The 15242-nt window shown below is 43.8% G+C and overlaps 1 protein-coding gene across 1 annotated transcript in view; it reads right to left on the bottom strand.

The window, feature by feature from the left end:
* LOC145348326 (fatty-acid amide hydrolase 1-like) overlaps positions 1 to 15242 on the bottom strand; it is a 64683-nt gene that overhangs the window by 15016 nt on the left and 34425 nt on the right. Inside the window, exons 9-12 of the mRNA XM_080196530.1 lie at positions 12016 to 12141; positions 5117 to 5214; positions 3165 to 3264; positions 1190 to 1233 (exon numbers count right to left, since the gene is read on the bottom strand). Coding sequence (XP_080052656.1) covers positions 1190 to 1233; positions 3165 to 3264; positions 5117 to 5214; positions 12016 to 12141 — 368 coding nt within the window. The remainder of the gene's footprint in view (positions 1 to 1189; positions 1234 to 3164; positions 3265 to 5116; positions 5215 to 12015; positions 12142 to 15242) is intronic.

The raw sequence follows: 15242 nt of genomic DNA on the forward strand, positions 1-15242 counted from the left end.
CACCACCACCAATGATGGCAACAGTATGAGAATGATGCACAAATGGTCAGAATTGGAGGAGTGCAGAGTTTTCAGTGCAGCATAGAGCTATGACATTTTGTTGCTGAGCTAGAGCAAGAGGGTTTCCAAAGATGGCAATGCCTAAATTTCAAATAAAAATTATTTAAAAGAACTGCTAACAGAAACTTAAATCTCCAATCTGTGGTACAATCCAGAAATACAGGGGGTGATTCTCCCAAAAGTGCTGAATTGTTGGGAGAACTATTCCAAATCCTGACTGTTCTGACAGTTCAGCTTCACACCTGAATTGCTGCTCTCAGTGCACTGCAGAGGTCCCAGTCAGGGATCTCATTAAAAATCCAGGGTGGAGGGAGCCTATTTGCGCACAAGTTTGACAGCTCTGGAACTCTGTGCACACACATTGGCCCTAAATTGTCAACTTCCCGTTTGCTAGCCAGCTTGATCGCAGGCCAGCCCAGGACCTCCACAGTTCTGTCCCTCAATCAACCGCACCTAGTCCCCACCCACAGTCAGCTCCACCCCCTTGGGCATGGGCACTTTGCCATTTTGGCAGTACCAGGGCAAAGGCTGGAATTACCAGGGTACTCATGCCTAGGGGGTACCACTCCCCCCACCGTCCAACTCCTGGGAGGTCCCAATTGTCCCCCTTTCATTCCGGCAGGGTTTCCCGCTAGCTTCCTGAATGTGGGGAGCTGGCCTGAACCCCACCGGAATGAAGTACTCCATGCGGGGTGGGAGATTCAATCAGGACCTTTCAGGTCCCGATAATGAACTAATAAACATATTTAAAATACATGTAGAATAGATTGAAATAACTTACCTGCTTTCCTGCTGGTTTTTAGCGTGATCTGACTGGCGACTGTTTGCCGGCTCTGGGAGATGCACAAATCCCTGTTCAAGGCCGCAGACACGCATCTCCCACTGCGACCTGACAGAAAAGTTGCGGGCCGCAATGGGAGAATCGCAACCACTGTTTCTTTTGAAAATTGGAGTATTTACACAATTTTATTTGTATATAATTTGTTCATCAGAGAACATTATCTTCTCAAATTTCTTCTACAATATGTTTTCTAAAGAATCAGCTTTAACTATGAAAAAGCTCACCAAAATTGCAATTAAAATATGCAAAAACATATCTTTTCACCCTTCTTCATAATTCATAACTCACTTTACTCCAATCAGTGCCTTGAAAGCATCTGCGATTCTAGGACTCTTATGAAAAAAGAAATATCAATGAAGGATATTGCTGTACCATGAATATCACTTCCATTATGGCAAAGAAACTAACATGGTCACTGGCATTCTCATTCAGTCACATCTTACAATAATACTGAAATCAAAATATTGGTATCTCATAATCTGTCTCAGTACCTATTGTATTTTGTGGGGAAGATTAAGGATATGATTATAATAACCAATTGTGAAGGACCAGGAATTAAGCTAGAACTGTAGATATGTTGAGTCCAGGACTTATGCAGGGGTTTCTCTGGAGACCTTGCAAGCTGTTGAGGCTCTTAGAAATTCAGAAGCATTGGAGAGAGCAGGCTGGAGCAGGAGCTGCATATGCTCACAAATCAGGACAAGATCAGTAGGCAGAGTAAAAGCAGCCACACCGGCCTGCTGACTGATACATATGATAAGGACTTAGGGAGGCCGCCTCAACTTCCAACTTCAAATGTTCCGCATCTTGCTCCTGTTCTGCTCCGACCTTTCTGTCCTTGGCTTGCTGCACTATTCCAGTGTAGCTCAATGCCAGCTCAAGAAGCAGCCCTTCTTTTTGTGATCCAACACACTACAGGCTTCTGGACTCAACATTGAGTTCAACAACTTGAGGTCATTACGCTTGGCTTGACCCTTTTTATTTAATTATTTTGCTGAATTTTTTTTTAGAAAACTATTCATGTCTCATTTACATACAGCCCTTGTTCCATTGCGAAACCCACAACTGTATTTATTAACACTCCGTTTGGCTGTAGCATCATAAAATCTTGAATGATTTAATCTCATCTGCTCTTCATCTTGTCACAGAGCTTCTCTTTTCCATACTTCCACTTCTCTCTTCCCAAGGTTTATAACACTGACTGGAATTTTACTGCCCCAGGAATCGGAGTGAGTGAGGGGCAGAACACGGAAAGGTCCTTTCTCCTTGGGCAGGATTTTACAGTTTCAGGCAAGGCTATAAAATGCCGCCCATTATCTTTTCTCAGTTCTGATGAAAGGTCAGCTCAACTTGAAATATTCCAGTAAATTTTCTAATCCCGCCCACTGCAGGAACCGCTGTGAGTTGGACGGACAACTTAATGACCTTTAAGAGGTTGTTGAAAACCCAGTCAAACAGAAAACTCCAGCTCATTAGCTCTCTCTACAGAATCTGCCAGATCAGGGCATCCTGACCTTAATAAGAGTACTGGTTGAGTGATCAGTTAGGGAGCAGGCATTCTGTCATCCTGAAAGTGGATAATAGGGGCCTTTCCCATTGCAACCAAGACTCCCATCATGGAATGGCACCTTAGCAGGTCTACAGCCCCTCGCAAGAACAAACTGAAGAAGCGGTATGACGCTCCAGAAAACCCTTTCAACACTGGCCCCCAAACCCAAAGTGACAGTGATCTGAGCATCCCTTTCCCACCATGGGCAGCACGATGGCACAGTGGTTAACACTGCTGCCAGTGCCAGAGACCTGGATTCAATTTCCAGTTTGGGTCACTGTCTTTGCACGTTCTCCATATTTCTTCCAGGTACGCCAGTTTTCTCCCACAGTCTGAAAGATGTGCTGGTTAGCTGCATTGCCCGAAACAGGCACTAGAGTTTGGCGATTAGTGGGAATTTCAGCGTAACTTCATTGCAGTGTTAATGGAAGCCTTGCTTGTGATTAATAAATAAACTTTTTACTTTTTTCCCGTTGATAAGTCCCACTGCTGCAGTACCTTAAAGTTTTCATGCATAAGATACATAAGTAGCTAATTCACATAAACAAAACAGGTCAGGATTGAACCAATATACTTAAAAATAGATTTCCCTTCACATCTTACAATCTTAATGATGGTCACAAATCTGATGCAGTGACACATACATTTCTAATGTCTTGCCTTATGTATTTTCCCCTCACCCAAATCCATTCATGACTCAACTCTTATACTTACAAAAGGCTTCAGAAGAAAATACAAGAGCTTTTTCAATGCTTCAGGCATAGTACATATAGACATCTGAAACTTCAAACTAGGGTCGATGACTTCTCCTTTACTACAAAATTCAAAAAGATTTAACTGGAATTAATTATTTTCATTGTGTAGGCCTAATTATAAAATAGAATGAATCATTGCAACATGATTAAGCAATTCAGGATATTTATATAGATGACGGCACAGTGACACAGTGGTTAGTACTGCCGCCTCACAGCATCAGGAACCCAGCTTCAATTTCAGCCTCAGGTCACTGTCTGTGTGGAGTTTGCACATTCTCCCCATGTATGCATTAGTTTCCTCTGGGTGCTCCAGTTTCCACCCACCGTCCAAAGATGTGCAGGTTAAGTTGATTGGCCATGCTTAATTGACGCTAATATCAGGGGATTAGCAGGATAAATATGTCAGATTACAGGAATAAGGCTTGAGTGGGATTGTGGTCAGTGAAGACTCATGGGCTCCTTCTGCATTGCAGGAATTTTATGGTTCTATGATTCTATGACAGATTTTTCAAACAACCATAAATATGTGTGTCCGAGTTGTGGTTACTGCTTTATGATGACTGAATAAATTATGTTATGTTTTTATTAGAGATATTTCATCACAAACTGAACTTTCCAGGGTCAGGCCTCAAAACTCAGCCTGTTTTTCTACCAAATCTGTAAACTAAAGATATTGCCTCATAGTTATCAGAAAACAAATAATTGTGCTGGGAGTGCATTGACACACGAGCTTACCCACACTTAATCTGCTTATATATCTAATATTCCATCACTTGCAGTGAAGGAAACCCTAAAGAATATAAAAGAGTCGGTTTTGCTTTGGCATATTTAGATATTTCTGAAGGAAAAGATTACTCCAGCACAGATAACAGTTACTCCCTGATGGCCTGGGCCACACTCTCCACTCTCACACTGCAGTCTATTCTAATAATGACTTTAAAGATATTGTACTGGATTTTCCAGCTCGTGAGATGCCCCACAGGATGGGGCATCAGCCAAATATTGAGATTCCTGATGGGGGTCAAAGCAATCAGGATTTATCTGAGCCATGCTGCCAGCCCTGACTGGGTTCCTGCAATGCAAATCTACTAATTGGAGAACAATTGCTGGGTTTGATGGTCTATTCAAAATCCCCACATCCCCCCTCCTCCCCCAACTGCCAGTCACCCAAACCCCAGGACCCTTGAGATACCTGTCCTTTGCAGCCTGGCAGCAGCATGGCTACTGGATCTACCTCCTCAGGCCCCCTCAGTGCCCAAGAGTGTCATTGCATGAGTGCAGAGGGGCAGTGAACTGTTGGCACTGCTGAGGTGCTTGGCCTGAAGGGGGCTGAGTGAGGAATCTGAGGGGGAAGGAGAGGGCTAAGTGGGGAGGTTGGGTAAACCTCATGCCTGTGTGGTGTGTGTGGGGGGAGGGTGCCTCTCTTTGCTGAGGGGTTGACAGTATTGCCCCAACCCTTGGGGTCCAACACACCAAATCCGTGTTTGTGAGGCCCTGTACAAATGCCCGCCCAGTGGAAATCCCACTGGGAAGGTGAGTGAATAGTGAAAGCCATTTGACTTGAGCTGCAAGCCACTAATTATATTTAAATTTGTGGCTTTGGATATACATAGGAACCCGATCAGGGCAAGCAGAGTGGCTTGGGAAGGCCTCAATGGGTTTGGAACCCGGCAGAAAACCTGCTTTTCCAAAGATTGACAATTTTCTAGGCCATCGCGATACTTGCCAGAAGTCAGAGAATCCCTCCCTGGATGTTTTTTCCCCTGAAACCCCATTCTTCTTCACCTCACCATCCACCCCACCTCTCCTTAGCAAATAATCTTGCTGCTTACAAAATGTAACAAAAGCTGATAATAATGGTTCCATCTCAAGTGCTAACATTGTGCAATCAAACCCACTGAACTTACTTACAGGCTTTCTACAAATGTAAGGCCCTTGTCTGCACCAAGTCCAGGGAAAATGATTTCATTCATAGCGTAGTACATTCTTGGTGGTGTGAATGATATCAACTGAAAAGGGGGAGAAACAAAGAGCAAATAATTTGTTGTATTGAATTGAAGAGCCTGCTAAAGGAGGGAACAAACAAAAAGAAACAGTCACTCTTGCTTCTACATAACCAATCAATCTGATTTTAAGGTCCTGCATTGCCTGAAATTTGTGATATAGGTATATGAATGAAGAGAAATCTGAGCTTAGAAAGTGGAACTTGGTGACATAGGAAAGTGACATAGATACATTTAAAGGAAAGCAAGTTAAGAATATTAGGGAGGAATGAATATATAAAACCTTGTTTAGGCTGCATTTGGAGAGTTGTGTGCAGTTCTGGTCTTCACACATTCAGAAGGATATGGAAACTTTGGAAAGAGTGCAAAGAAGGTTCACCAGGATGTTGGCTGGTCTTGAGGGTGTCAGCTGTGAGGAGAGATTGAGTAAACTAGGATTGTTTTCACTGGAAAGACGAAGGCTGCAGGGAAAGCTGATAGAGGTCTACAGGGTTACGAGAGGCATAGACAGAGTGGATAATCAGAGGCTTTTCCTCACACTGGAAGAGTCAATTACAAGGGGACACAGGTTTAAGGTGAGAGGGGGTAAGTTTGAGGGAGATGTGCAGGGGAAGGTTTTCATACAGAGAGTGGTGAGTGCCTGGAAGGCGCTGCCAGAGGAGGTGGTGGACACAGGCATGTTAGCAACATTTGAGAGGCATCTGGATGAGTACATGAATAGGGAGGGAATAGAGGGATATAGACCAAGTCAGGGTGAAAGGTTTTTTTTTATTTAGTTAGGGCAACATGATCAACATAGATTTGGAGGGCCGAAGGCGCTGTTCCTGTTCTGTATTTTTCTTTTCTCTTTGAATGAAATAGTAGGGCTAGATAAAGAGGGAGGTGGAAGGAGCCTCATTCAGAGCTCAAACACTGGCATGATTCACTTGGCCTAATCGGTTATTTCTGTGCTGGATATTCAATGTATCATTCAAAATCATCCCTAATAGGTTGAAGAGCCAACACTCCAGAGAATAACAAAAGGCCAATTTATAACTCTGCTTGGTTTGGCAGCATCTGAATCATAGGAGTGATAGTGAAAAGCATGTGGAGAGGAATTCTTGTTGGCTTCCATTAATTTCACCTACACATGGAATTCCTGATAAAAAGGATTTGGCTCATATTGAATTCCTGAACCTTGTGTTAGCAGTTTTCAGACCTTTCCGCAGGGTTCTGAAGTTACTGACAAGTCGCCAGTGTTTGTTGTGATATTGGCACACATCCAGTGACCATTGCCTTAGCATCAATAATCTCAGCGTTAAGGGAACAAAGGAAAATTGTGCTTTCATTCATGATTATTAATATCTTGTATATGGCCACAGAAAAAGCATTCTGGGTAAGTCAGCAGATGTAGGAACCTCATGAGCTTGCAGAGCCCCTGAAATCCCCAGAGTTGCCAATGTGGCACAGTGAATTAGCACTGCTGGTGTGCCAGAGACCCGGGTTCAATTCCTGGCTTGGGTCATTGTCTGCATGGAGACTTCATGTTCTCCCCCTGTCTGCATGAGTTTCCTTCGGGTGCTCCAGTTTCCTCCCACAGGTGCTGGTTTGGTGCATTGGCCATGCTAAATTCTCCCTCAGCGTACCCGAACAGGCACCACAGTGTGGCGATTAGGGAATTTTCACAGTAACTTCATTGCAGTGTTAATGTGAGTCTACTTGTGACATTGATAAATAAGCTTTAAACTGGAAACAGGTGAAAAGATGTATGTACAGAAATTACTCCATTTCTCAAATTTCTAGCTCCAGAAACTGTAATTAACTAACCAGGTTTGGCAATTTACAACCAAGGTCTTCCACTCCTAAGACTGCATCTCTTGATGCACTGGGGTCATAGTCTCATGAAACACACCCATGTTGTTCCTGGAATAAACAAGTTGATTTCTGCATGCACTCATTTCAAATGAACCAGGGCAAGGGTCAAATAGAAATAGAATTCAACACTGGGGCAGTAGAAAAAATCATAAAGTAGAAGGCATGGTGTAAGTTCAAGCTGACTCTCTGGTCATCTATGAATCAAAAGCCACTGACATCTTCTGCAAACAGTATCCTTGGGCAGAACTTCCTCCCTTCCCCATGGTGAGCTTGGGAGCGATGACGTAGTGTTGGGGAGGAGGGGCAATTAGAGGGCAGGAAGGTCACACCTCCAGCCAGATTAAGTCCATAGCAGAAATGCCCATGTACTGCTTTCCTGACCCACTGCCAATTGAGGCCCCTGAATGTGCACTTAATACCCGCTGAGGGCCTCACTTTGCCACCACTGGCAGTAACCCAGTGGCAGGCAGCGGGCTCACCATGCAGGGAGTGCAACAAGCAAATCCATGTGGAGATGCTTAGACATTTCAGGGAAGGACAGAGCGTTCCCTCGTTCAAAGTGGAGAGGAGGGGAGGGCAGTGAGAAGAGAGATGCCTGCTGACAGCCACCTCGCTGCCCTTGCTGCTGGCTCCCCCGGCCCCTGTGATTTCTACCCAGTCACTACTACTCACCTTGACCTGGGATCCAGTGATTTCTAACCCTGGGGTCCTTGATTCCATTGCCAGGCCCTTTACTGAGTAGAAGATGTGGCAGGCCTTCCTGGAAAGAGGCGAACTGGGGCTGTAGCAAGCTCTCCAGCCAATGACTGAGACGCCTGTCACTTCCACAGCATTCTGTCCCTTATCAAGTGGAATCTCCTGTGTTTCATACAAAAATATGTGTAGGCCATTCAACCCCTGAAACCTGAATCATCATTCAATCAGATGACAACCAATCTGCATCTATTATCCACCTTGGTTCTGTCACCCTTAATGCCCTTGCCTAACAAAAATCTATCAATTTCTGTTTTGAAATGTTCAACTGCTCCCCTTTATCGGGGAGAGTTTCAGAGTTCCAGTACCTTCAGAGTGAGGATGTACTTTCTAACATCTCCCTACACATCCTGGCTGTAATTTAAGGTCCTGTAACTTGTTCTGGACTATCCCACAGAAGAAATGCTTTCTCTCTATCTACTCAATCATCTCATCTAATTTCATTTGTATTGAATATATGGACAGGCAAAATTGATATGCAGGAAAAGAGTCTTTTGTCCATCCAGCCTGATCCACAGCAATAATGGCTGAAGCGTCATAGAATTCATGCGGTACAAAAGGGGGCCATTCGGCCCATCAAATCTGCACTGACCACAATCCCACCCAGTAACCCCATACATTTAATCCATTAATCCCCTGTCACTAGGGTCAATTTAGCATGGCCAATCAACCTAACCCACACATCTTTGTATTGTGGGAGGAAACCAGGGACTACGAAGAAACCCATGCAAACCTGGGGAGAATGTGCAAACTCCACACAGACTGTGACCTGAGGCTGGAATTGAATTCAGGTCCCTAGCAGCAATGCTAACCACTGCGCTGCCTCAGGCTAAACACTTCTCCCCGTTCGCCTTCTCTACCATCCATCCCTGCAGTCACATAAATAAAGGAAACAATATTCTGGAAAATTCTTCTTTGAAATTCTTCAAACAATCTAAAGTCAGCCCTGAAGTATTATCTATTCAGACCCCCCAATGATCTCTGCCCCAGTCAGGGACCAGCCCAGCTCCTTCAAAGATGTACAAAGGATCAACACCATCTGTTGTTTTCCCCTAAGTTAATCACGCATGCACATTCTATGGCATTGACCAGGACAGCAGGAAGGTGGGTTGGCCTAATGTCGCTATCAATGATTCTCTGTGACTGGCGTCAAGGACTTCTTCACAACACCCAAGTGGACAATTTCCGAATGCTTCCTTCATGCTTTCTATCACAGAATGTTAGTGATGCAATTAGGGATAGCCACCTGAGCAACAGCAATCACAATATAAGAGGAGGTAGCCTTAATAGCTAAGCAAAAGCTAGTTAAAATTAATGATTTCAAGAGGATTAATTTTGCATAAATGGATGAAGGTTTGGAAAAGATTAATAGGTCAACTCACCTAGTCAGAGAAATGAATGCTGAGGAAAAGTTGGCATTTGTAAATCCAAGTAAAAACAAGGCAGTAGACATCCCAAAGGATAAAAAGGGCACATAGCAAAACAAATCCAAAATAACAAACTAGATATATGAAAGGACAAATTAAAGGACAAAAATACTTTGAAACATTAATGGATTAATTCAATGCTGAAGAAAGATAAATATTTTGCTTAATTAAGAGGCATCAAAATAGCTTTCAGAATAAAGATATGTGGTAGCAATGACAGAAGTTATTTTCAGCTATGTTGGACATCAGAGGACCATTAGAGACTGTATACATCCATTGAAAGAAGGTTTAGGTTCAATGCTAAGTGCAATGCTAAATGATTACTTCACAACAATTGTCATTCCTAGGAATAATGTTCACATAACAGCTTTATAATCTAACGCAGATATTAAAATAGCTGAGAATACAATTTTAGAAGAATAAGGCATTTTACAATAAATTGGGCTAATGGTCCAGGTTATATCACCCCTGTAAGAGTGCTTAAAGAGATCCGGCTTGTACTTTGCTAACTCCTGTAAGCCAAAATATTATTTAACCCTTTTTAATATACAATCACCTTTTTAACCATGTGACTGCTTCTTTATTTCTTTTATAGTAATCTGTGTGGACCAGCTGTGGTATAACCCTGTGTGTGGAGTCTGTCTCATGGTGGTAACATGGAACATCAAAGTATGAGAAGGACCCAGACTGAAGAAGGTAAGTAAAGAACTGCACTGAACTGCACAATGGGCTCAAAACACAAAGCATGATGTTTAACTTAGTCAAGTGAAGGAGATTGAATACAGTGTTGGAAAGAATAGAGGAGTCAAACTGGTTATGGTACCTCAAAAGCAAATGGGGCCTGGCCAGAGAATATCTGGAGAAAACGTGGAGATGAATAGTGATGTAATTAAAAGCCAATTAAGAGGACGAAAAGCAGACTTTACCTTATATGGTACAGGGCCATGGCAAAAAAACAAGGTATAAAGAAAGAGCCCATGAAACCAGCTCAAGAAGATACACACAGAGGATTTGTCATCGGATTGATCATCGAGATGGGCTCTGGTTCACAGAGAAGCTAAACAAACATTATCCTGAGACCAAGAGAGAAAATACTGGAAAAGCTCAGCAGGCCTGTCAGTTCTGTAAGGAGAGAAAAGAGCTGATGTTTCGCATCCAGATGACCCTTTGTTAAAAGCTTTGGCAAAGAGTCATTTGGACTCGAAATGTCAGCTTTTTTGTCTCCTTACAGATTCTGCCAGACCTGCTGAGATTTTCCATCATTTTCCCTTTTGGTTTCAGATTCCAGCAACTGCAGTAATTTGCTTTTATCCAGTATTATCCTGAGTATATATCATTGCATGAGTGGTTTAATAAAGATGTATCACTTTTGTTGAAACTTCATCCAAGTTGTATCAGGGATATCCAGAGTAAAGACAAAGAAACCTTTAGACCAGGTTGAGGGTGGTGAACCCCTTACCCATATCTAAAGTACATAATTATTCTCTTTGAGTTGAAGGATACTTACCCAATTCGTTTTTAAATAGGTTGATCGGTAAAATTTAGAGAAATGTTGGCCCATCAGGCTGACGTCACTTATGTGAGATACATGAAATGATTTAAGAGACACTCTTTCTGATCACCTACATGGGGAAGTAGTCTTCAATTACACACAATTTGGTTTCTGCAAAAGGGACCTGTGTTTTAATAATTTTCCAGAACTTTTTGAATTGGTGATTTGAATATTTGGGGTATCCTTGAAGATATGATTTAGTTAGATTTTGAGGAACAATTTGATGATTTGCTTGCCATGCAAAACAGAATACTATGAATCAGTGGGAAGTTGCACAGGCAGAAATTTGTTATCAATGGTTGTGAATCTAACTGAAGAGCTGTTGCCAGTGGAGTCCTACAGGGATCAACGTTAGGGCCATTGCTTTTTATCAAGCTTCATAAATGACTGAGATGTAAATGTTGGAGAGCGGTCAGCAGGTTTGAAAATGATGCAAAGGTTTGTGCAAACATTTGGAGTGTGGCTAAATGACCCTTTTCTGCCTGTCAGTTATGTCTGAATGTGACCCCCTCCACTGTCAGACCGCCCCTCAAACTCTGTCGTCCTCACTGGAACGGCGGAGGGTGAGAGGCGACCCTGATGGAAGTCTACAAGATTATGAGGGGCATGGACACAGCGGATATTCAGAAGCTTTTTCTCAGGGTGAAAGAGTCAATTATTTGAGGCATTGGTTGAAGGTGCGTGGGACAAGGTTTAAAGGAGATGTACAAGGTATGTTTCTTTACACAGATAGCTTTAGGAACTTGTTGCCAGGTGAGGTAGTAGAAGCAGATATGATTGTGACTTTTAAGGGACGTCTTGACAAATACATGAATAGGATAGGAATAGAGGGATTTGGTCCCCAGAAGGGTAGAGGGTTTTAGTTCAGACAGGCAGCATGGTCGGTGCAGGCTTGGAGGGCCCAAGGGCCTGTTGCTGTGCTGCAATTTTCCTTGTTCTTTGTTCACATCTATTAGAAACCCACTGTACAGTTAATTCAGCAGAATCTTTTTCACTGAATGGAGTAATACATTTAGTACACTAAAATAAATCAGATTATCCTGCCACACTTTCATACATGTTTCCAGTGTTCTTGTTTGGTGTCGGGATGAGGGGCTGGGTGGAAAGATGAATTAAAGGTAAATAATTTCTTCATCCGTTCAATTTTTCTCCATCATCCCTCCTCACCCTCCCTCTACCTCCAGGAATTTCTCCATTCTCTTTGAGGTTTAGTAAGCACACCGTGTGTCCAGCTTCTTCCAGCAGTTCTTTGGTTTCCATGACAGCTCGCTTCATGCTGGGGGTAGGGATCCAGTACCCATCACTTTCAAAATAACCTATCCGCATGCGTTTGATGCTGGTATAGATCTTAAAAAATAATTTTGAAAAGTCGTTGTTAGGATGCAATTCTTTTGGTTTATTTTACCAACAAGATCCAAAGTTCAGAAAAATATAAATAGAGATAGACGGTGTAATGACTTTAATCAGGCCATTGAAGTTGAAATACAACCAATTGATGGGTCAGTCAGGGAGACTTTACTTTGTTCCTCCGTTCCTCTGGCACTCCCAAAGGTAGATACTGACTGACAGTACTCTGCGTACTGCTATGGAGCTTGTAAATAAAGGGATTCTGGTGAAAGGATTTCTGTCCCCTTGAACTTGATTAGCATTACCTTCAACACAAATAAACACTCACTAACTGCATGCTATCCAATCTGTGATGACAGTGGTGCAATTGATGTGGATTTTTTTTTATGTTTATGGGGAATGCTTAAAAAATCAGCTTTATGCTAAAGGCAGTCTATATATCTGAAGGGAATGTAGCTCAGATTTTGAGAGAGGAGGGTAATTATTCATTTCAATATTTTTTTTAAGTAGAACTAATGGACCAAAAACCAAAAATGCTGCAAAATCTCAGCCGGTCTGATAGCATCTGTGGAGAGAGAGAATGAAGCTAATGTTTTCAGTTTGGATGATCATCAGAGCCCATCGAAAGGTCCTCCAGACTCGAAACATTGACTCTACAGAGATGCTGTCAGACCCAGTGAGATTTCCTAGCATTTTCTGTTTTTGTTTCAGATTCCAGCATCCGTTTTGCCGTTATCTTAGAGCTAAGTTTCCCTGGGATTTCTAATTTGAGTGATTGACAGGGTCATGTAATTATGTGGTTAATGAGCAGAGCTGGGGCTATAGCAGAAAAAAAAGATTTTGTAAAAAGCAGTTAGTTGCAGCTGAAGGCTGTTTGAAGTTAGAAGGATTTTGCAGGCTTCTGAAACTCTGGGAGCATTTCTCCCATCACGACCCACAACTCTTCTGGCCTGTCACGATGGGAAATGCACGTCGCCAGCTTTGTTCCAGGATTTGCACATGCGCCGAGAAATCATGCATATCTCCCAGAGCTGGAGAATAGTCGAAGACCAGACCACACTGGAAACCAGCGGGAAGAGAGGTGAGTCATTTGAATCTTGTTTTAATGTATTTTAAATATATTTTCAACTTCATTATCGGGAACTTACCGGTCCCAATTGAATCTCCCACTCCATCAGGAGTACTTCATTCTGGTGGGCTTTAGAGAAGCTCCCCATGTTCAGGGAACTAGTGGGAGACCCCATTTGAATGAAGGGGAAGCAATCAGAGCCCCCCAGGGGATTGGGCAGTGGGGCGGTGGTGCCCTCTAGACATGGGCACCTTGGCAGTGCCAGTCTGTGCCCCCAGTAGTGCCAGGGGCAAAGTGCCCATGCCCAGTGGGCACCTTGGCACTGGCCACCAGGCATTGGGCAGTGCCAAGGGGTGGGGCCTACTGTGGAAGGGGCCTGGGGTGATCGGTGGGGGTGGGGGTACCACCCTGCATGGTGATTGATCTGGAATGGAGAGAGGGCAGCAATTGGGGTGGGCCGGCGGGCCTGCCTCCCGGGGGGTTGGGGGGGTCAGTGGGGGGTGGGGTGGGAGGGTTTGCCAGGTGAGGGGGGGAATGGCCACTGCTGGAGGGGGTGGATTGGACATCAAGGTGCTCCAGGCTGGAGGGTGGGGGGGGGGGGGGGGGGGGGGTGGTCAAGGCTGGCCCGGGAATTGTTGTAGGGGCTGTGAGCAGGCTATGGGTGGGTGCTGGAGGGACAGCAAATGGGGAGACTGACAGATCGGGGCCACTGCTCATGCACAGAGTTCCAGAACTGTCAGATTCTGGTGTGAAAACCTCCCCCTACCCACCCCAGTTTTCAATGAGACTCGGACCTCTGCAGTGCACAGAATGGGGAGATTTGAGCATGAAGTTGAACTGAGAAAACAGCCATGATTTAGAACAGTTTTCCCACCAATTCAACACTTTTGGAAGAATTGTCCCCGCTCTCTCACCCTGAAAGGTCCAAGACTGTTAACAAATGTTCTAGCAAGTATACCAGGGTTTGATTCCCGGCTTGGGTCACTGTCTGTGTGGAGTTTGCACATTCTCCTCGTGTCTCTGTGGGTTTCCTTCAGGTGCTCCGGTTTCCTCCCACAGTCCAAAAGATGTGCAGGTTAGGTTGATTGGCCAGGCTAAAAATTGCCCTTAGTGTCCTGAGATGTGTAGGTTGAAAGGATTAGTGGGTAAATATGTAGGGATATGGGGGTAGGGCCTGGGTGGGATTGTGGTTGGTGCAGACTCGATGGGCTGAATGGCCTCTTTCTGCACTGCAGGGTTTCTGTGATTCTTATGTGGGTTTGAGTTATGCATGAATGTGGCTTATTTGAAACTGGAACAGCCATAAACTAGAAAGTAAAGTTGCTCCCTTTCATCTTAAATATTGTTCAACAGTTAATAGCTCAGTTGCTTCATTTGTTCGAGTTATATTTAAACTGCGTTATTAAATAAAGCTTATTTCACTCTAAAAGATCCCTACTTTGTCAGTGGAATAATTATCTAACATTTATGCCTAAATAGAAAAATTGTTGGGTTCTGGTCTGGCTTCAGAATTATACCTTGGGTGTCTGATCCGGGGCCCTATCAATTCTAAGTAATATTCTCTAATTAGCCCTGTGCTCATCAATTTCCTAAGGCATCAAATTCTAAGTGCTGGATTTAATAGCCACAGCAGCAGTCCTATCTATCAACTGGAAAGCTGGAGGCTATTTTCAGCGTCCCTGAAGGAATGTCAATCAGGCAGTTAACATACCTTTAAAAGGGAAGATCTTACCTCCAAGAGCTGCCAGCCAATCAGCAGGCTAGCAGATCTTCAGCTGATCCAGTAATGCAGTCAGGGGTACTGACCATTGCAGGCACAGCAGTCAGCCCTGGAGCAACCAGCACAGGGAGGAAGTCCCAGGGTGCAGGTAAATTGGGTGAGCTCATTGAGGACAATCAGGCAGGCCCTGCATGGTGAGAAAAGGGGCAGTGGTGGCCAAGGAGGATAAGGAACTATTTCTAGCAAGGGCAGCCCTAATCATTAAGGGAAGCTCTTGGAGTTCCCAATCAGGAGGGACTGGTGAGGGGAGTA

Source organism: Carcharhinus amblyrhynchos, chromosome 9 (assembly GCF_965287045.1).
Source record: "Carcharhinus amblyrhynchos chromosome 9, sCarAmb.v2.hapA, whole genome shotgun sequence".
Classification (NCBI taxonomy): Eukaryota; Metazoa; Chordata; class Chondrichthyes; order Carcharhiniformes; family Carcharhinidae; genus Carcharhinus; species Carcharhinus amblyrhynchos.